The 18,827-nt window shown below is 51.5% G+C and overlaps 8 protein-coding genes across 8 annotated transcripts; 5 read left to right on the top strand and 3 right to left on the bottom strand.

The window, feature by feature from the left end:
* Window positions 1-1,258: 1,258 nt before the first annotated feature.
* J4E82_006859 (uncharacterized protein) lies at window positions 1,259-2,434 on the bottom strand (the record flags this gene model as incomplete). The annotated part of the gene is made up of 4 exons (XM_051733110.1): window positions 1,259-1,615; window positions 1,679-1,962; window positions 2,044-2,209; window positions 2,366-2,434. The coding sequence occupies 4 exons, from the start codon at window positions 2,432-2,434 to the stop codon at window positions 1,259-1,261; spliced, it is 876 nt and encodes a 291-aa protein (XP_051587147.1).
* A 239-nt stretch (window positions 2,435-2,673) lies between these two features.
* Window positions 2,674-4,062, bottom strand: J4E82_006860 (uncharacterized protein; the record flags this gene model as incomplete). The annotated part of the gene is made up of 1 exon (XM_051733111.1): window positions 2,674-4,062. The coding sequence occupies one exon, from the start codon at window positions 4,060-4,062 to the stop codon at window positions 2,674-2,676; it is 1,389 nt and encodes a 462-aa protein (XP_051587148.1).
* Window positions 4,063-4,423: 361 nt separating this feature from the next.
* J4E82_006861 (uncharacterized protein) lies at window positions 4,424-5,985 on the top strand (the record flags this gene model as incomplete). The annotated part of the gene is made up of 3 exons (XM_051733112.1): window positions 4,424-4,879; window positions 4,932-5,740; window positions 5,793-5,985. The coding sequence occupies 3 exons, from the start codon at window positions 4,424-4,426 to the stop codon at window positions 5,983-5,985; spliced, it is 1,458 nt and encodes a 485-aa protein (XP_051587149.1).
* An 897-nt stretch (window positions 5,986-6,882) lies between these two features.
* Window positions 6,883-8,441, top strand: J4E82_006862 (uncharacterized protein; the record flags this gene model as incomplete). Its single annotated transcript, XM_051733113.1, has 3 exons — window positions 6,883-7,291; window positions 7,340-8,136; window positions 8,187-8,441. 3 exons carry the CDS (start codon window positions 6,883-6,885, stop codon window positions 8,439-8,441), a joined length of 1,461 nt encoding a protein of 486 aa, XP_051587150.1.
* Window positions 8,442-10,831: 2,390 nt separating this feature from the next.
* Window positions 10,832-12,370, top strand: J4E82_006863 (uncharacterized protein; the record flags this gene model as incomplete). The annotated part of the gene is made up of 1 exon (XM_051733114.1): window positions 10,832-12,370. The coding sequence occupies one exon, from the start codon at window positions 10,832-10,834 to the stop codon at window positions 12,368-12,370; it is 1,539 nt and encodes a 512-aa protein (XP_051587151.1).
* A 1,639-nt stretch (window positions 12,371-14,009) lies between these two features.
* J4E82_006864 (uncharacterized protein) lies at window positions 14,010-14,991 on the top strand (the record flags this gene model as incomplete). The annotated part of the gene is made up of 2 exons (XM_051733115.1): window positions 14,010-14,121; window positions 14,171-14,991. 2 exons carry the CDS (start codon window positions 14,010-14,012, stop codon window positions 14,989-14,991), a joined length of 933 nt encoding a protein of 310 aa, XP_051587152.1.
* Window positions 14,992-15,205: 214 nt separating this feature from the next.
* On the bottom strand, window positions 15,206-16,869 carry J4E82_006865 (uncharacterized protein; the record flags this gene model as incomplete). The annotated part of the gene is made up of 3 exons (XM_051733116.1): window positions 15,206-15,916; window positions 15,971-16,753; window positions 16,816-16,869. The coding sequence occupies 3 exons, from the start codon at window positions 16,867-16,869 to the stop codon at window positions 15,206-15,208; spliced, it is 1,548 nt and encodes a 515-aa protein (XP_051587153.1).
* Window positions 16,870-17,472: 603 nt separating this feature from the next.
* On the top strand, window positions 17,473-18,297 carry J4E82_006866 (uncharacterized protein; the record flags this gene model as incomplete). Its single annotated transcript, XM_051733117.1, has 1 exon — window positions 17,473-18,297. One exon carries the CDS (start codon window positions 17,473-17,475, stop codon window positions 18,295-18,297), a length of 825 nt encoding a protein of 274 aa, XP_051587154.1.
* Window positions 18,298-18,827: the final 530 nt, after the last annotated feature.

An 18,827-nucleotide genomic window follows, 5' to 3' on the forward strand; every position in this document is an offset into this window, starting at 1 on the left:
TACTGTCCATGCGGGGTTTTAAGGAACAGTGAACAATCCTTGCAGTTGATTCCCCATAAATGTCAGCATTGCGGTTTGTACTGCATATTTGCAGGGTTGATTGATCCTTCGGTTTCTAGCGCCAAGAATGGTCTATCTTCCGCGGCTGTCACCTTGTACACCCTGGTCACGATAAACGCAGCAGCAGCAGTATGCTGTTTCCAAACAGTATGTATCTTTCGAGGTGAGTATTCCTTCTCGGAGTATCTCTGATAAACCTGCGGAGGAGTTACAGAAAGGTATACATTGTGGTCCAGTCGTAGTGTCAAAGTATGTTGGAAATGATGTCTGATCGCACGAGCACTACTTAATGAGCGATTTAGAGGCCTTGTAGATCTTACGTTGTTCTCGGTGGTAGCATGTTTGATTCTGTCTGTCGGGCGGGGTCTGTGGGGAAGAAGCTGAATGTGCACATAAGCCGTTGTTACTGTAGGAGGGGTCATGGTCGGGTAATTGCACATATACATGCACGTTCAACATCTTCTCCACAATTTCATGTAGTTCCACTTCATCCCACTATCAAACTCCCTAATAATCAGGCAAGTTTTTCCAAAAAAGACCGTGGATCAAACTTTCACTCCTGCTTTCCTATAACCAGCTCTCTTTGCTTTGTTGCATCTCTTCTCAATGCAGTACTTTGTACATACGTGTCGATCATATCAAGTTTTCTCAAAACGGCTATCATAGCGACCACAACAAATAGGTCTGCCATGGCTGCCAGAACTGCTAGGGAGTACAGAGTCTCTACGGCTGAGGTACCAAAATACGAGTATGATGAGGACAATGAAACTTGACTCAGTTCACTGTTCCTACGCCAGTTCTCTACTGCCGCTTAGGTCTATGATGCACATACTGCTCGCATCTATGCATGTTGTCTAGATTTCAGCCGCCACAGAGCCCTCCCACTAAATCTGTGACAAATATTGTGAGGCATTTAGCGTCTGATATTGGAAGAGGAATATGCGAAATTAGACCTAAAGCTTACGAATGCTAAAAAAAGAGTCTCAAGCCGACGACATGCAAGCAATAAACGGCGAACGGAGGGAAGGAGACATGGTGAGAGGAACGCACATGTTTCGAATAATAGCAACGTACAGATGATCGGAGTATTGAACAAAGATAAATCGAGTGACAAGAACAACGTTCGGTATCCTATACATCCCATTCTTTCAATCTCTCCAAGTCCTTAATTACACACCCCTCTCTCTCACCATCCCATCTAAGCAGTCTTCCTCCACTGACTCCAAACCCCCAGTAGCGAACTTGTCGTACCCGCCAATCCCACAATTCCATCATCCAAGTCAACCCAGCCCAGCGCCGAGCTAGGAATAGTGATATCGCAGAGATCACTAATCAACTGCACCTTCACAGCGTTAAGCTCCTTCTGCAGCTTCTTTGTCTCAACTACCTTCTCCGGGTCAGACGAAGAAGTAATAGTCTTGGAGTGCTGGAGCAGGTTGTAGTACGAGTACAGGCCGGAGGCAATGGAAAAGGAGATTCCGGCGAACCAGGCACGGTAGCCTTCGCGGAGGAGACGTGGGGCGAAGGAGGATTTGCGGATGGATGTTGCGTCGAGCTGGGGACCTGTTAGTTTCCTTATCTCCTAATGACGTCGCGCAAATATATGAGCATCACATACCACACAAGCATTATCACACAGCATGTAGAACGCATATCCTAGCTGCCTTCCCACGGCGGTAAACCTCAACACGGGGTCCATAGTCTTCGCATCACTGGCCACAGCCGCAGCGCGGAAGTGCTCGACAAACTTGCCCACGCGCATCAACTTGCGCGTCGCGCCGAAAGTCTTCTTGGTCGCTTCATACGGGGCGATGGACGAGGCGGGCTTGTTCGTGCGGTACAAGTACCATGCTAGGAAGCGAGAGAAGTATTGGAGGGTACGGAGGACTTTATCGCGTCCGACTGGAGGTTGTTGTCAGCAGATATTGGGTTATGGGGATTGAGTCGAGACATGAATGATACAAGGGGGGCAAAGTAGCGTACCGGTCGTTGCAACGAACTTGAGGTAATGCGACACCGTCGGGTGATAGACAAGCGCATCCGCAACCATCTTATCGGCTTTGCTGCTTCCAACGAACAAGCTGAGGATATATCGCGAGGGAGAGAAGTCCAGCTTCAAGTCGTCGTTTCCTGTTTCCTTCTTGTCCGACTAGGATGCGCTTGGTCTGGAGATGAGGTTTAGGGGTAGTTGGACGTGAAGAAGGAACGTATGGGGTGTGTTAATGCGGAGATGGTGCAGTGCGGAAGCGCAGGGAGGTTCGGGCTTTGATGCTCGATCGCGTTTGCCGGGGAAAGAGCGACCGACCTCGGCAACTCGATCCATCTGCGTCACGAGCAACGTGACTGGGCTTGGTAATTCTTCCCGTCTGCACATGCGTCTGGTAGCATGTGAATATAAAGCATGGCTGGCACTTGGCGTGGAGTTATGGCTGTCGCAATGCATCATGTCTTCAGCTATTGCAGGGAGAGGCCTCTTGCACATGTTCCATTGTTGTCGCGACTCGTCACGACTGACTAGTAGAGTACCAAATATTTTACATGTTGAAAACGACTTTTCCACCTTGATACCCTAGGCATATCTGCCAGATCCCAAACGCCGATGATGCTGCCCGATTAAACCTTGTAGAAGCAGAATGCATGGTAAAAGTCTGCTGCCTCCAACTCCTCTTCCGAAGTCAGTAGTCGACCAGTGTTGCGATCCCTGACCTTCATGACCTCACTTAGGGGACCCAGAATAGGGTCATCCTTTTGCTCTTCCCAGACCTCCCTGAAAGGCTTGCGGTACTGAAGCTCGAGATTAAAGTCCTCTGCTAGTGCTCGGAAAGCTTCCCAGGGAACTACGTACTCGGGCGCCTCTACAGCTTCAGTGAGCCAGTATGAGTACTTCCAGCCATACGGAGGACGGAACACGCCATCAGGAGGTGTCTTGCCGGGGAACTTGACGCTGTAGATACTGTTGCCAAAGTTGAAGCCCTCATCTTCAACCTCGCCGTCTTCTTGTTCCTCCTTCTCCTTCTCCTTCTCCTTATTCTTCGACTCTCCAGACTTGTCGTCGTTCGTGTGCTCCGTATCAGCGGGCTTGGGGCTGTCAAGACTCTTCTCAGGATCCCAGTCGTCGTCGTCGTCGCTTGCAAAGGCCGGACGGTCATCGTCGTCATCGGCACCATCTACATCAGGTGGTGCTGTGCCCTTGGCCTTGTGATGCTCGATGACCTTCTGCGACAGCACGTCCGAGTTGGGTATGCAGCCAATGAACCGTCCTCCCTTCTTCAATGCGCCTGCGACATTTCGTAGCATGCCTCTTGCTTTGGCCTCGCTCTCGAAAGCGTAGTGCATGCAGAACATCATTGTGACCATGTCCCAGCCACCACCGCCCCAACGCTGGCTCATGGCGTTACCCTGGCCAGCTCCCGGATCAATGCCGACTTCCTTGATGATGGGTATGTCGCCCAACCACTCCCCGAAGCAGTCTTTGGCATAGAACTCGCCATGAAACAGTCGCCGGTTCTTCTTCTGCATCTGGGCAAATCTGTCTTTGGCCTGTTTGATCGAAACGTCTGCGGGATCGCATCCAACATACAGCTCTACCTTCCTCGACTTCTCCCACTTGCCCAGATCACCACCCTTTCCACACCCGACATCAAGGATCTTGAGATTCCGCTCGTCGCCAATGAACTTCTGGATGATGGACGACTTGACCCAGTTGTTGAAGCTGCGCAGTCCCTTGATCTTGCTGTCTGTGTTGCGCCATTCACGACCTCGCTCCGGGACCGAGTTGTAATGTTGTTTGACGACGTCGTGGACACCTCTCTGTGCGGCCTCCTGCTGTGCCCTCCTAGCCGCTTCTTCTTCTCTCGCTTGCGCACGCTTTCGGGCGGCTTCGCGGTCCGCGGCTGATACTCGGGCACCCGCCCCAGGGCGCTTTCGCTGGCGGGGTGGTGATCGTGACGGCGATCTCGAGGGTGAGCGCGCGCGCTTTCTGCCTTGGTCGTTGCTCGCCATGCTGGAAACTATTGTAGTACGCGTCTGAAGGCCAGCCTCGAAGTGAGACGCGTTTGATGCACGTCGGTAGTCTTTGTAGTAATGCGATGGGCGTGCAGGAATCGATTTTGTGTCAAGATCGAATCTTGAAACCTCGTATGATGTGGAAAGAGAGTGAGAAGGTGAAATGAGCGACTCTGCGTAGCTTCAGTGGTTCTAGTTTCCGCTGGTCGACCGCCCAAGGGCCGTGCGCGAGCTTTACGTCGGAAGTCGAGCGGCGGACAGAGCCTCCATCATCATCATATCAACATCGCACACGACACGCCCTGCCCACCTTCACCCACCACCGAACGCCCCCTCACATCTCAAAGAAGCGTCCAAGATGGGTGACCCGCAATTCGCCAAGTACCCTGACCTCCAGCTGTCGCAGCACATCTTCCAGCTCACCAATCCCGCCGCCTCCAAACAAGCCAAGCAATCCGCCCTCAAGTCGGTCCAAGATGCCATCACCGAGAACAAGATGGCGCCGCTCTACCGGTACTTGGCTCACCCGGTAGAGGGTGTCTTGAATGCACAGGGCGAGGGCAGCTCAGACCAGCCAACCAAGAACCGGAGACCGTCTGCAAGCTTAGCGACTATGCTTGCCACACGGAATCCCTCATTAGAAGTGCCGCTATCGTGGGACGAGAAGCTGTACGAGAGCCTCAAAGCAGAGAGCGAGAAGGAGCTGGAGGCGATACAGAAGGAGGAGGAAGAGGCCGAAGAGAAGGCAGGCGAGACCGAAGTACAAGCGGCGAGGGGCAAGCGCGCAGAGCTCTACAACCGCATAGGCGACAAGGTATGAAGAGAAGTGGATGTGGTCACATGAATGACATCTAACCAAGATTCAGGACAAAGCCATTGCCAGCTACGAGGCCATCTTCGAGAAGACGGGCATCCTAGGCACCAAGATCGACCTCGTTCTTGCCATAATACGCGTTGCGCTCTTCTTCGGCGACAGGATACTGGCCAAGAAGTCGATTGACCGGGCAAGCGCATTGGTAGAGAGTGGTGGTGACTGGGATCGTCGCAACCGCTTGAAGGCATACACTGGTCTACACTACCTCACCGTGCGATCACACTCACAGGCCGCCCCGTTGCTCCTTGACAGCTTGTCGACATTCACCAGTTACGAGTTGTGCAGCTACTCAAACCTCGTCGTTTACGCTATCCTCGCCGGCTCTGTATCGCTCAAGCGTGTCGACTTCAAGTCCAAGGTCGTGGATGCGCCTGAGATCAAGGCTATCGTTGGAACTTCAGAAGAGAAGCTCTCGGCAATCACTGGTCAGGCATCGGCAGGACCAACAGCTGGTGACGAAGAGATGGGCGATGCGTCAGGCTCAACAGCGACACCAGTACCCACCCTTGTCAATCTCACCACCCTCGGCGGACAACAGGAGAAGGAAGTACCTGTCGACTTCACACCGCTGTCGAAGCTTGTCAAGAGCCTGTACGAGGGCGACTACAAGACCTTCTTCGGCGCTCTTGGTGAAGTAGAGACCAACTTCCTCAGCCAGGACCGTTACATGTACGAGCACCGTGGCTGGTACGTGCGTGAGATGCGCCTGCGGGGATACCAGCAGCTTCTCCAGTCATACAGAGTTGTCGGCCTCGAGAGCATGGCTAAGGACTTTGGTGTCACGGTTGACTTCCTCGATAAGTAAGTGGCATCCCACGCCTACAACCTAGTATTATTTACTAACAGCAAACAGGGACCTCGCCCGATTCATCGCTGCCGACCGCATACCCTGCACCATCGACCGCGTCAAGGGCATCATCGAGACAAACCGACCCGATGACAAGAACAAGCAGTATGCCGACGTGGTCAAGCAGGGTGACCAGCTTATCACCAAGCTACAGAAGTACGGCCAGGCCGTTAGGCTGAGGGGCAGTGAGCGTGGCTAGATTCAGCCATGACGAGTGCATGTGTAATGATCTTGAGGGCATTGTAGACTTAGACAACAGCGCAAAGACCGCTGAATGAAAAGCATACCATGACTTGTCCGCGCCTGTCCTGTTTCAGCTTCCCCGCGTCGCATTGCCATATTCGCGATACGGCTCTCCAGGGCTAGCTCCGATATCTCCGGGGGTTGCGGCTCAACCAGAGTGTCATGAACCTGCGGTGAGATAACGCAAAAGCAATATTCCTTTTAACCTCGCGACAAGCCCACGCGGTTTTTCAGGTCCTCGAATACCACTCCTGCACCCACGCTTACATTACATCGCTCGTAACAAGCTCCAACCCAAGCAGTCGGTTGAGCGCCCGCTAGGGTGGGGTCATCGCCTCAAGCAGCCGCCGATAAGCATCTATCAGGGTCCATCAACATGTCGCCGTCATCGGCTCGGGTGTGTGCCCGTTCACTTCGCCCTCAAACCATGGCAAATGGCCGAATTGGTAGCAGCGTGGGCTCTAGAGGTACTTAAATCCCGCTGCTCTTTTTATATGCCCGACGAGTAGAGTAAGAGAATGGCACATCCGCAACGCGCCGAGCTATGGAGGGGCAGCCTCGTAGTGGCTCTGCTCTACAAGTAGTGGGGCACCACGCGACGCAGCATAAAAAATATAGACCAGCCATTGACGCACATCTTCTACGTGTTTCGAGTACGTCGCGGGATTGAGTAGCGCTGAGAGATATACTTTTCGCCTGAGCTAAGTTATAGTCTGGACGTGTGCTCACCACTTTAGTCCTCTATAGACCATTCACCTCTTCCACCCCTCAAACCCTATCACCATTCCTCGCTGGACGCTTACCGGTCCAAACTCATATTCCGCCGTCGCATCTTCCACAGAGTCGAAACATCATGTCCAAGGCACCGCAGAAGGTGTTGCAGATTGGCAACATCAACCCACACGTCAAGGCAGCCAAGTATGCCGTCCGTGGTGAACTAGCCGTCAAGTCGGAGGAGTACCGCGCCCAGTTGGCAAAAGGCGAGGGCAAGGACCTTCCTTTCGACACGGTCATCGCGGCCAACATTGGAAACCCACAGCAGCTAGACCAAAAGCCCATCACATTCTTCAGGCAGGTCGCGAGTATACTCGAGAACCCTGGCCTGTTGGAGCACGAGGACGTTCTGCTCAAGAGCCTTGGATACAAGTCGGACGTGCTTGAGCGCGCGAGGAAGCTGCTCAAGGAGGTCAAGAGCGTTGGCGCATACAGTCAGAGTCAGGGTGCACCAGGCATCAGGCAGAGCGTTGCAGAGTACATCGAGCGTGCGCATCCTACTGTATTCATATTTGAACTCGGCTGACCGAAAACAGGACGCGATGGCTACCCGGCCAAGTTCGAGGATATCTACCTCAGCAACGGCGCCTCGTCAGGCGTCAACACTCTCCTCCACACCATCTGCGCGAAGCCCGAGACCGGTATCATGGTCCCAATCCCACAGTACCCGCTCTACACCGCGACCCTTTCCGTCCTCGACGCTCGCTGCGTACCATACTATCTCAATGAAGACCAAGCATGGGGCACATCACTTGACTCGATTGCGACTGCTTACGAGCAGGCTGTTAAGGAGGGCACAGATGTCAAGGCCATCTGCGTTATCAACCCAGGTAACCCCACTGGAGCATCACTGCCCGCTGAAGACATCAAGGCCGTGCTCAAGTTTGCCGCCGAGAAGGGTCTCGTCGTAATCGCAGACGAGGTCTACCAGACCAACGTCTTCATCGGCGAGTTCATCTCTTTCAAGAAGGCTCTTCGCGACTTGCAAAAGGAATCTCCAGGCCAGTACGACCACCTCGAGCTCGCTTCTCTGCACTCGGTGTCCAAGGGCATGGTTGGCGAGTGCGGTCACCGAGGTGGTTACTTTGAGCTTATCGGCTTCGACCCAGAGGTTGCGCAGGAAGTCTACAAGTTCATCTCTATCCAGCTGTGCCCACCCGTGTTGGGTCAATGTATCGTGGAGATGATGGTCAACCCACCAAAGGAGGGCGAGCCAAGCTATGAGCTGTACAAGCAGGAATACGATGGCATCTTCAACGGACTGAAGAAGCGCGCCTATGCCTTGTATGAGGCATTCAAGCAGATGGAGGGTGTCGAGTGCAATGAGCCACAGGTGCGTATCCCACGGTCTGCCACACACAACACAGCTAATCTTATCAACAGGGCTCCATGTACCTTTTCCCTACCATCCACCTCCCAGAGAAGGCTGTACAACAAGCCAAGAAGGAAGGTCGCGCGCCGGATGAGTTCTACTGCTTCCGCATGTTGGACGCCACTGGTGTCTGCGTCGTTGCCGGTACAGGATTCGGACAGAAGGAAGGCACACTGCATTTCAGGACAACTTTCCTCGCTCCTGGAACGGACTGGACTGGCCGTATCGTCAAGTTCCACGAGGAGTTCATGAAGGAGTTCAAGTAGACGTGATAGCAGATAGCAATCCCCGGAAACTGTGACATAGATTACTGTCTTGACGAAATAGATTTCATGAACAACACTGCTTTCTTCGTGATTCTTTAGTCTCTTCGTGCGCCTTGTGCTGTAATCGATGTAGGCCTTAGTGATGGCGGGGGCGGGGTAAGGACGATTCATACATCCGAGGATTATCGCGACATCGCAACTGCCGTGCATCGTACCTGAATGGACCCTTGTCTTGGCTTATGCTCCATGACATGGAACATGTCTATAGCCCCACACCAGTGCTCATCGATATGTACATCGCGCGCGTATTCATTCCGCGTTCTCTTTTGTTTCCTCTGCTTGCATCCCTAGACACTATTACATAGCTCACGCGCGATTCCTATCATCAGCTTCTTGCCACCTACGTAGCATTCATCGTCATCATCATTATTATCATTGTGATCTGCGCGCACAGTAGCATCTGTCAGACCGCAACTATGACTTCCAAACTCGAATCCCTGCCCAACGAGCTCCTCGATCTGATGTTCCATCTTACCCCAGACCGGACCACTCTGCACTCCCTCTGCCTCGTCTCGCGCTCCATAAACCGCCTCGCAACCGCTCACCTTTACACACACATTACCCTCCTCGGCGACGACTTCAAGTACTTACGTCCCCTGGCCCTCTTATTCTGGACCTCACCTCCCCACCGCGAAGCCGTCCGTTCCTTCGCTGTGCATCACGCTTATGGAGGGAATCTGGATCCGTGGCCTAAGCACGTGAGACAGGAGGAGTTGAAGGAAGGGGAGCTGGAGGGAATTATCAGGTGGAACGTTGAAACCTATGTGAACAAGGGAGATTGGGAGAGGTGGTATGAAGAGGTGAGGGATGGGAGTGATAGTACGCGGATTGCGAGTTTGTTGCTAAGGAGTTGTCCGAGGTTGGTCAGGATGCAGTTACCGGGATTTGAACTTGTGGATCCGGGCGCGAGGTGAGGGAGATTTGGATCGATGCTTTGAACCGTCTAGCTTGCAGCAATCGCTCTCTGCAGCGCAGTGTAGGCGTCTCGCTCAGGAACGGAAATGAACGACTAAGTGGAAACCCTGCTGGAAGTCTGGTACCGCCGATCTGTCCCGTTCGACTGGCGCTTCTTTCTTGGTTTCGTACACCGGTTCAGGGCCTTCGCCATATTCGATGCGGTATGGCGAACGAAAGTACCTGCATATGATACGGCACATCGTCGCAACCCAGCATCACTTCGATTTCGATAAAGCGCACTGTCTGCCACACGATAAGATCGGTGTTTTGGCAACAGCAAAGGCCATGGTCTTGGAGTACGACGAGAGGATCTTGAACTGCCGATAATATCTTCAGTATGTCATCATTGCCTCTGGCCCCGTAACGGCACGAGACAATACTCGGAGCGCGCGCAGGACGAGAGCTGAATGTAACTTCGGTGATCCAATCAAACGATCAAAGGATGATAGAAGAGACGAGTCCACTACCGTCTAGCTACACATGTCCGGCATGATCCACAACAATGATTGGAACAGGAAGAGGTACTCTAAATTACGTGTCCCTACAGCCAGATCTGTCAGGGTCTTTGAGTTGTGTGCGGTTCCATTCGCTATCCATATTTGAATTGGACGCAAAGAATCTTCTCTACCGCGGTACCGTACCTGCATCCTGTGGAAACACGACGACACACTCGTAATGCAATAATCTCTTAACAATCCTTTGTTTGTTGTATGGATAGAGTGGATATGTTGAGCTAAGTAATGTCAAAGGTGTCTATAAAACAGGATCAGTGCAACGAGGTTTTGAGAGCAAACTGTGTGTTGGGCTGGAAGCAACGTGGACGCGGTACCACACCCTAAGTCTGGAAGAATTTTTGCTGAGCAGCAGCTGTGAAGAAAAGTTGTTGCCTGCTCTCTTCCCTATCCTCACTCTTCAGTTCACCGCAAGAATATTGCGGTAACTTCAATTAATTTTTAATAATGTCTTCTTCATCTTCCACAACAACCATAACTACTACAACGGCGGAGCGCAAAGTCGACTTTTCCATTATTGAAGAAGAATTGGGATCCGATCCGCTTTCTAAAGTACACCAAACCTTCAACAATGGTTGCAACAGGAATAGCCTTTCCCGGCGCCTCAGCCGCCCTACACTACCTCCTTCCCTCCCCTCTCAGACCCCTTCCGCCAAGTGGAAACGATCCGAGGGCTTTTGGCGCTCTTTCGTCGCAATATGCCTTCCGCTTCTCCTCTCTGCGCTCGAGGGAAGCGTGACCAATACCGCGCTTCCGACCATCTCTGAAGCGTTGGATCTCGGCACCAAATTCTCCTGGGTTGCAACTGCCTTCCTGCTCGCAAGCACCATTTTACAACCCCTATACTCCCAGTTTGGAGATATGTGGGGAAGGAAAATGCCTATGATGGCTGCTGTGGCCGTCTTTGCTGTCGGTTCTGCAATCTGTGGTGGTGCGCATAATGGCGCTGTACTGATTGCTGGACGAATCGTCCAAGGCCTGGGAACGGGCGGCATCGATCTATTCGCTGAGATGATTCTCTGTGACATTGTCCCCCTGAGAAAGAGAGGCCCGTACTTGGCTATCAAACACGTTACTTTCGCTATTGGCACCACTCTCGGTCCGCTCCTTGGAGGTGTTTTCGCAGAGCACGGCTGGAGATGGTGTTTTCTCATAAACATACCGGTTTGCGCCATCTCCTTGGTGGTAATCTGGCTATGGTTAAATGTCGGTGGTGGTATTGACACTGCCGAAGTATCCGTCAAGGAGGAATTGAAGAAGGTCGACTACGTGGGAAGCGGCATGCTCACTGGCTCCGTCCTCATGCTACTCGTCGCACTCAGCACAGGCGGCGCACCAAGACCTTGGTCTCACTCCTCCGTGGTCGTTCCAATGATATTTGGTGTCCTTGGGCTGGTAGGATTCGGCTTCTGGGAACGCTGCTCCTACTGCAAATACCCCATTATGCCACCCCATATCTTCTCGAACCGCACCACCAACATCGCCTTTGCACTCACCACCATGCACGGCTTCATAACCTACGGCTTCCAATTCTACCTCCCACCCTTTTTCCAAGCCGTCAAGGGCTCCTCGCCTACACAATCGGGTGTAGAAGTCATGCCCACAACCCTCGTCGTCGTCGTTCTAGCAGCAGTCGGTGGCCCCTTACTGAGCTTCTGGGGCAGATACAAACCCATGCACATTGTCGGATTCTCCCTGACAACCCTCGGCTTAGGCCTCTGCACACTTCTCGAAGCCAGCACCTCGATCAGCGTTTGGCTTACCCTCCAACTCGTCACAGCAGCAGGTCTCGGCATAGTTATCAGCACTATGCTTCCTGCTGTTCAGGTAAAGCTTCCTGAGTCTACGACTGGTGCGAGTGCAGGCTCCTGGGCTTTTCTTCGTGGCACGGGTTCACTCTTTGGTGTCGCGATTCCTGGTGCCGTCTTTAACGTCCGCTTCGCTTGCCTTCTCCAAACAATCTCTTCTGAATCTGCCCGCGCTAAACTTGCCAACGGGCAAGCCTACCAACGCGCAACCGCTTCTTTCATCGCCACACAAGCTACATCCCCAATAATCAAGGTTGAGATTGTCAACGCCTTCACCAAGAGTCTCAAGTGTGTGTGGATCGTTTTCGCTATACTCGCTGGCCTGGGCTTCTGCTTGACATGGTTTGAGAAGGAGTATAAGATGCGCCAGGAGCTTAACACGGCATATGGGCTCAAGCCAAAGAAGGTGGCGGGTAGCGCGAAGGCCAGTCCTAGCGGAATGGATACGGGCGTTGTCACACCTGAGAATATTGACGAGGAGGAACTGGGTACAAAACCTATCGGATTAATGGCTGCGGACAATCGACGTCTGTTCGAAATGGATGACAATATTAAGCTAGGAGACATTAGGGGAAGAGCGGGGGAAGTATGACGATAAGACTGTATTGTGAATGCAGACTCCCTGTGGGGTCTTTGTTGTTCTTTTGGATTCAGATAGATCGTGACTTGTTTATGATGTTGTTCGTTTGGTGTACTGTCTTTATCTTCCTGTTTCTGGAGTACTGGTCTTATTTGTAGCATATAGTTTCTCGAAGATGCCTGGCCAGATTAGGATTGAATAGACGACATTGCAGTTCCGTCAAACTGTTCTCGTAAAAATGTAGGGCACGGCCGTTCAAGATGTCCCATCTTCTACTACGTTTGTCCTTCAAAGGATAGAGCTTGGCTTGTTTCCTAGTATCTGAACTGTGTATTTTGTGACTACGAGACTTGCTAAAACATTCTGTGCCCGCTCAACCAAAGCATAGCTTGATGTGCAAGTTCATGGCTCTGTTCGATGTTTACTCATAATAAACTTTGATTGGATCAGTTGCTGACCGGATTCGACAGATACTTCGTGCGTGAAGCCACCGATACAGGGATATGGATATAGTATGGGACTATTACCATGCTGGGATATGTTCTTGATGTTGTTTATTGTTATGTAACGCTTCATGCAAGGTGAAGATGAAAACCTGTCTGGTGATCGCAAGAGGCAGTCCTCAGATCGCGGAGACAGCTCCTAGGCTTGCGCCCGCGGCATTTGTCATTCTCAAAGCCGTAGTGTCAAGCAACGTGGAAAGATAGTCGAGTCTGGAGAGCCGAGGTATCTATATATTTTCTAGAACCGCGTTGTAGTAGGATGTACTAGCAAAAGGAAATCTCCGATGACGGCGTACCTGTAGTTCCGACCCGTGTAACGCCGGAATCAAACTTTGTTCCTTGCGAATATCCAAGTACCCAACTTCTTCAACATCTGGCCTGATATTCTGAGCGGGCATGTTCCCTTAAATCTTCTAGCTTCACTCCTTTAGTTGCACCGAAAAATTCTCCGTCGCGACGCCATGAGCCTTCATCGAATCGCCGGACAGGTGCGGGTAGTACTCCGACTATGTATGTACAACCACGCGACACTGTAGTAGCAGCGTTGTAGCGTGCAGAGCCACCAAACGGCAAGTCGACCCGGCTTGTCAACCGCGATGAGAATAAGTGCGGGGTCGATCTTCACAAAGCCTGGAGCGATCCCCCATATCCCACTCCGTCCATGTGCTGCCGGCCATTCCCGCGCGCCCTACATTTGCTAAAGAGCGCAAACCCGAGGCTAAGAAGTTTATATTGTGGTTTTCGATACACTAATATGGAGGCGCAGCGGCAAAAAGAAGTGCGAACAGGCCGATCGGCTGTGCGCTACACGCCCTAAATCCTCAAAGCCGTCGCTTCCAACCTGTCACAACGATCACTCTGCGCCACCGGGCTGCATCAGACCCCTTTTAGAGCAAAAACATTGGATGGCGCGAGACCTGTCATCCAAGCAACGCTCTGTACCTGACAGCTGGTAGCTTCGCATAGGGGCGATCTACATGGCACGCGATGCGTGGGCTGTAGAGGGTGGGTGTTTAGAGCGTGCTTTTGTCCCTCGGCTCAACTCTTGCGCTGAGTCGTGGGATTTACTCCGTGTTGAGGAATGTGTATATAACACGATGGCGTTCTCGTGGATGAGTTGTTGTTGAGAAGCAGATCATCACATAGTCATGAAGCTCACCACCTTCGCTGTTGCCGCTGCGCTTGCTGCGCCTATCGTTCAAGCAGCTCCGGCTGACCTTCGTCAGCTCGTTGACAGACAAACAAGACCTAGGGAACTCAGTATGCCACATCAATCATGTTCTCAATCTTCAATCACTAACCTCAACAGTCCAACCCGAGCTCTACCCAGTTCTGCAACGATACACCAGATATGCAGTAGCATCACTCGCAACCTTCGTGTACGGATTCGGAACATGCAAAAGCCCGCCCTTTGGATCAAAACTCGTTCGCACAGTCAACAATATTCTATCCGACACTCAAGTCGCTGTATTCCAAGATGATGCCGCCAAAGAGTTCATCGTCTCTTTCCCTGGCACAAGTTCAGTCCAAGATTTCGGAACGGACTTCAACTTCTTCTTCATGCCCTTTGATACTGCACCAGGCTGCACCGGCTGCCAAGTCCACGGCGGTGTTCTTAACGGGTGGCGCTCCGTTCAAGAAGACCTGACAACGGCGCTTGCTGAACTCCGTGCCGAGAAACCAAGTTACTCAACCATCATTGTCGGACACAGCCTGGGAGGCGGTCTAGCAAGTATCGCCTACACAGACCTCAAGTCCAACGGTGTTCCCGTAAAAGCCGCATACACCATGGGCTCACTCCGTGTCGGCAACCAACAATACGCTGATTTCACTGACAAGCTGTCTGGTGCGAGCGACTCTCAACTCGGCAGCCTCATTCGCATCACGCACCACATCGACGGTGTACCTGGTCTACCACTCACCCCTATGGGCTTCGTTCACACGCGCACCGAGATCTATGAGCTGGACACTAAACCAATCGGTGGAACACAGAGTGCCGCAACCACGTTCCGGTGCTACGGTCAAGAAGCTCCTGATTGCAACAAGGGTACTGCTGTTGGCTTCATCAACCAAGATCATCTGGTATATACCGAGATTAACATGACGGACGGTGCGCAGTGTAACAACTGATCCGGTGCTCGTCTTGAGACGTAGACGATGATTGCCATGATGGTAGATGCTTGTAATGTACTCTTAATTCTGCTTCCAGTGAATGACATCTGCGACAAGATCAAAGTCGTATTATCTTTTGTTCTTCTTGCCAATGGCAAATCGAATGCGCCACATGCTTTGTTTTTCCTTGGCATAAGCGCTGGTTATCCGTGCAACCGAGGGTCTTAATGCGTCATAAGCAAAGGCCGTCTGCACAATCTCCCACACCCCTGATTTTGCACCGAGTGATGATCGAGTGGTCGAGTGATTCCAGAATTGCTTGACCTTCAGCGTCCGACTGGAGCGTCTTGTATGCTATGCTCAACGGAAACCCTGCTGACGAGATTCCATACAACATAAAATCTGTCCGTAACAAATATTCCATACTCTTGTATATGCAGGTGCTAAGCTCAAGGCACTCTTCTCGGAAAGCCTCTGCGCTGTATGCTGCGCCATCATGCACCGTATGCTTCAAATGTGGGAACCGGTCCAACAAATCTCGAATCTCATTAAGACAAAGAAGCTGGAAAGCCCAAAAGTAGACAAACATGTTGGCGATACCGAGACTTGGGTACCATAGCGATTCGAAAGTACCACCAAAATCGTGTTCTACGTTTCGAGAACAGTATAGTACCTCCGGAGTACTTGCCAAGAACGAGTTATGCCACGTCTTGAGGCGTAATATGCTCGCCAATAGCTCTGTGATGAGTTGATCAGCAGTCGCTGCCGCGCGATCGCAGGAACGAGGTAGAATAACATCGACTTTTTCCAGAACACCAGGGATGTGTGCAGCGGCACCTAGTAAACTCTGCAATGGAGCAGGTTGATGGTATTGGAAGGGTAGTGTGAGCCATGGTTCGTCCGCGAAAAAAGTGGGCTTGCGATGTATGAAGGCTCTTAGTATCTGGCACATAGAACAATTAGACCGGAGAATCTGTCAACATAGCTGCATACTCACCAAAAGTGGCCTGAAGCCCATAAGCATAATGTGCTCGATACCAGATGCGAAGGATCCGGGCGGCATAAGATGTACCATGTTGCTGACACCTTCAACATGTACTAGCCAACTGGACTCCTGAGTGGGTGACAATACCTCTGTGAGCGCCAAGCACATAACTGCTGCTACAATTTTACTGTTGCAAGTGTTTCCTGCAGCCGCAAGACTCTGCCCTAGGAGGTGAAGACTCTCCTCGTATTGCGCGACTATAGCATCTAGGAGATTCTGGCGATTTCGATAAGCGGTTATGGATAGTGCTAAAGCACTGACGGCTGAATCTAAACATTGAGCAAAAGGGCCAGTCATATCAGCGGTCAGCTCGGGTAGGGCTTTCGCCCAGGAGCCGCAGAACCGCGAGCATTGCTCAGTCGCGTCTGCCGAGTTGAACTCCAACTCGTGTAAGGGAATGAAGTTGCGCAAGATTAACGCGACTTTATCTTGTATCGTAGCAAGACCCTGGGTGTAAGATCGATTTGGAGAAGGCGAACCACCAGATAAATTGGTGTCGTTTCGGGAAGGTATAGGTGAATCTTTATCCTGAACCGAACCCGATTTAGCAGCGGAGGGACATCGCGCATACGTCGAGACCGACTGTGCTGTCCGCGATACCGATTTTGGACGCGCAGTTCTTGGCTTTACTGCCGCTTTGGTGGCAACGAAGGGTACAAATAGGGCGTCCGGGTATCCTTCGCATGTTCGATTACTGAAAACACATTGAGTACATGATGGACGTTTTCCGTCGCACTGTTCCAGGGCCAATAGAATTAGCCTACTTGCTCCGAAAATAAAGAGAGATATGAACAGACCTGGAGTTTGCGTTTGCGGCAAGTGTCACAGAGATTCTTTTTTCTGACCTTCATGGCAGAGGTACGCACAGGTGAGCAAATAAGCGACCGCGATATACTACCGCAATCGGAAAGTAGAGATCGGGTTCGGGTTTTTACTCCTGAAGCGAATAGTGTAGGGTGGGGCACCACCAAAAGAGCTGATTTACGATGAGATTAGCTGAGAAGGTGTCGCTTGAACGTTGGGATGTAAGGCAGTGAGCTCAGTGACGCAGGCGCATTGCAGGAAGTAATGCTGCCTTTTTGAGCCTAGCGCCGGCTTAGCTATGCAGATGTTAGAGCCGTTCCGACGTTACACTGGATTGATGTTAGCGCCTGCAGCTATAGCGTCACAACACCCAGACATCGATCTCGTTTCCTATTCACTTTACCAAGACTCATCATAATCGCGTGAGAATTTTTTGCTGATGATAAAGCAAGAGAGTACATTATTCATCAGCGTTCGACTTGCTCAAAACTAGAATTCACCATGGACTTTATCACTGATGAAATTTGGCATAAAGCCAGTGGCTGCACTGCAGTGCATCGAAAGACGCCAGCCAGATACTCTGTCTTCCACACATTGTCTATCATCGGCAATTTCCTCTCCAAATAGCATCAAGATATAGACACTGAAACATGTCAGCCTCCACGTTCAAGAACAAAGTCAGCATCACACATATAGGAACGGCTACTGCCATCCTCGATATTGATGGCATCATCTTCCTTACCGACCCTTTCTTCTCCCCTGCCGGTACCGAGTGGAACGACGTCGCAGCCCTCAAAGTCCACGATGACCCGGCTCTGAAGCTGGAAGAACTACCGCACATCGACGCCGTTCTCCTGAGTCACGAGAACCACCCCGATAACCTCGATGAGTTCGGACGCCGACTCCTCGACGGCCGTCACGTAGTAACAACCAACGATGGCGCAAAGAACCTCGCCCCCCGGCCCAGTGTTCTTGGTTTCAGCGACTGGCAAGAGAGAGATGTTCGCATCGCAGGAAAAATGTTCCACATCACTGCCACGCCCTGCAAGCACTGGCCTGGACACGAATGCGTCGGATTCGTTGTACACACTGAGGACTTTGGAGTGGCAGCTGACGGTCGCCCGAACGCCATCTACTTCTCTGGTGACACCGTATACATCGAGGAGCTGGCGAAGATCGCAGACAGATACCACATCGCCGTCGCGCTCATGAATTGCGGTAAAGCAACCTTTTACGAGTTCACCGATGAGGGAAAGCCGGGTCAGCCAGGTGATATTTTACAAATCACCATGGATGGCCGACAGGCTGCTCGTCTCCTGAAGGACCTTAAGGCAGATGTGCTTGTTCCTATGCACTACGAGTCGTGGGATCATTTCAAACAAGGTGGAAATGAACTCGCGCAGGAATTTAAAGAGGAGGGCGTCCTGGAGAAGGTCCGTTGGCTGAACCCTGGCAAGGCTGTGGAGATCAATTGAGTTGGAGATATATAGGAATACCACTCATGTAAAATCAGATTTTGAATTGCATATTAAAATCTAGAGTGCCTAATAGCGATGTTTATAGAGGTTGCTCAAGGTATGCAGCTTCCTTCAGACACAATGACCCATCTTTTCCATGAGCATGTCCAGCAGTATGTGTGATGCGTGTGTTAGAAAAAGGGGCTCACTTGGCGATGAAGCCTGAGAAAGCATATGTTTTCCTAACCAACAAAGCACTACACAGTGTAAGAGTAGAGTGATTATTTGCGCGAACGCACTTTTTGAACTTTCAAGAACTGGGGTGGCAATTTTGCACAGGATGACCAGCAATGCATGCAATAAAACCTCCAAGGGAGTGGAAAAGTCTGACCATCAGTCTGTGAACACGATCCTACGAGGTGTGCCAGCGAGCAAGAGACTGTGAGCTTTTGTGTACGTGAAAAGACTTGTGGATCGGCATATGGTACCACGTTGAGGATAGCGCGAAATCTATCTACACCTAAGAAACTGCATTTCATCGAGCAAAG

The sequence above is a fragment of the Alternaria postmessia genome, assembly GCF_024291825.1.
Source record: "Alternaria postmessia strain BMP 2775 chromosome Unknown scaffold_42, whole genome shotgun sequence".
NCBI lineage: Eukaryota > Fungi > Ascomycota > Dothideomycetes > Pleosporales > Pleosporaceae > Alternaria > Alternaria postmessia.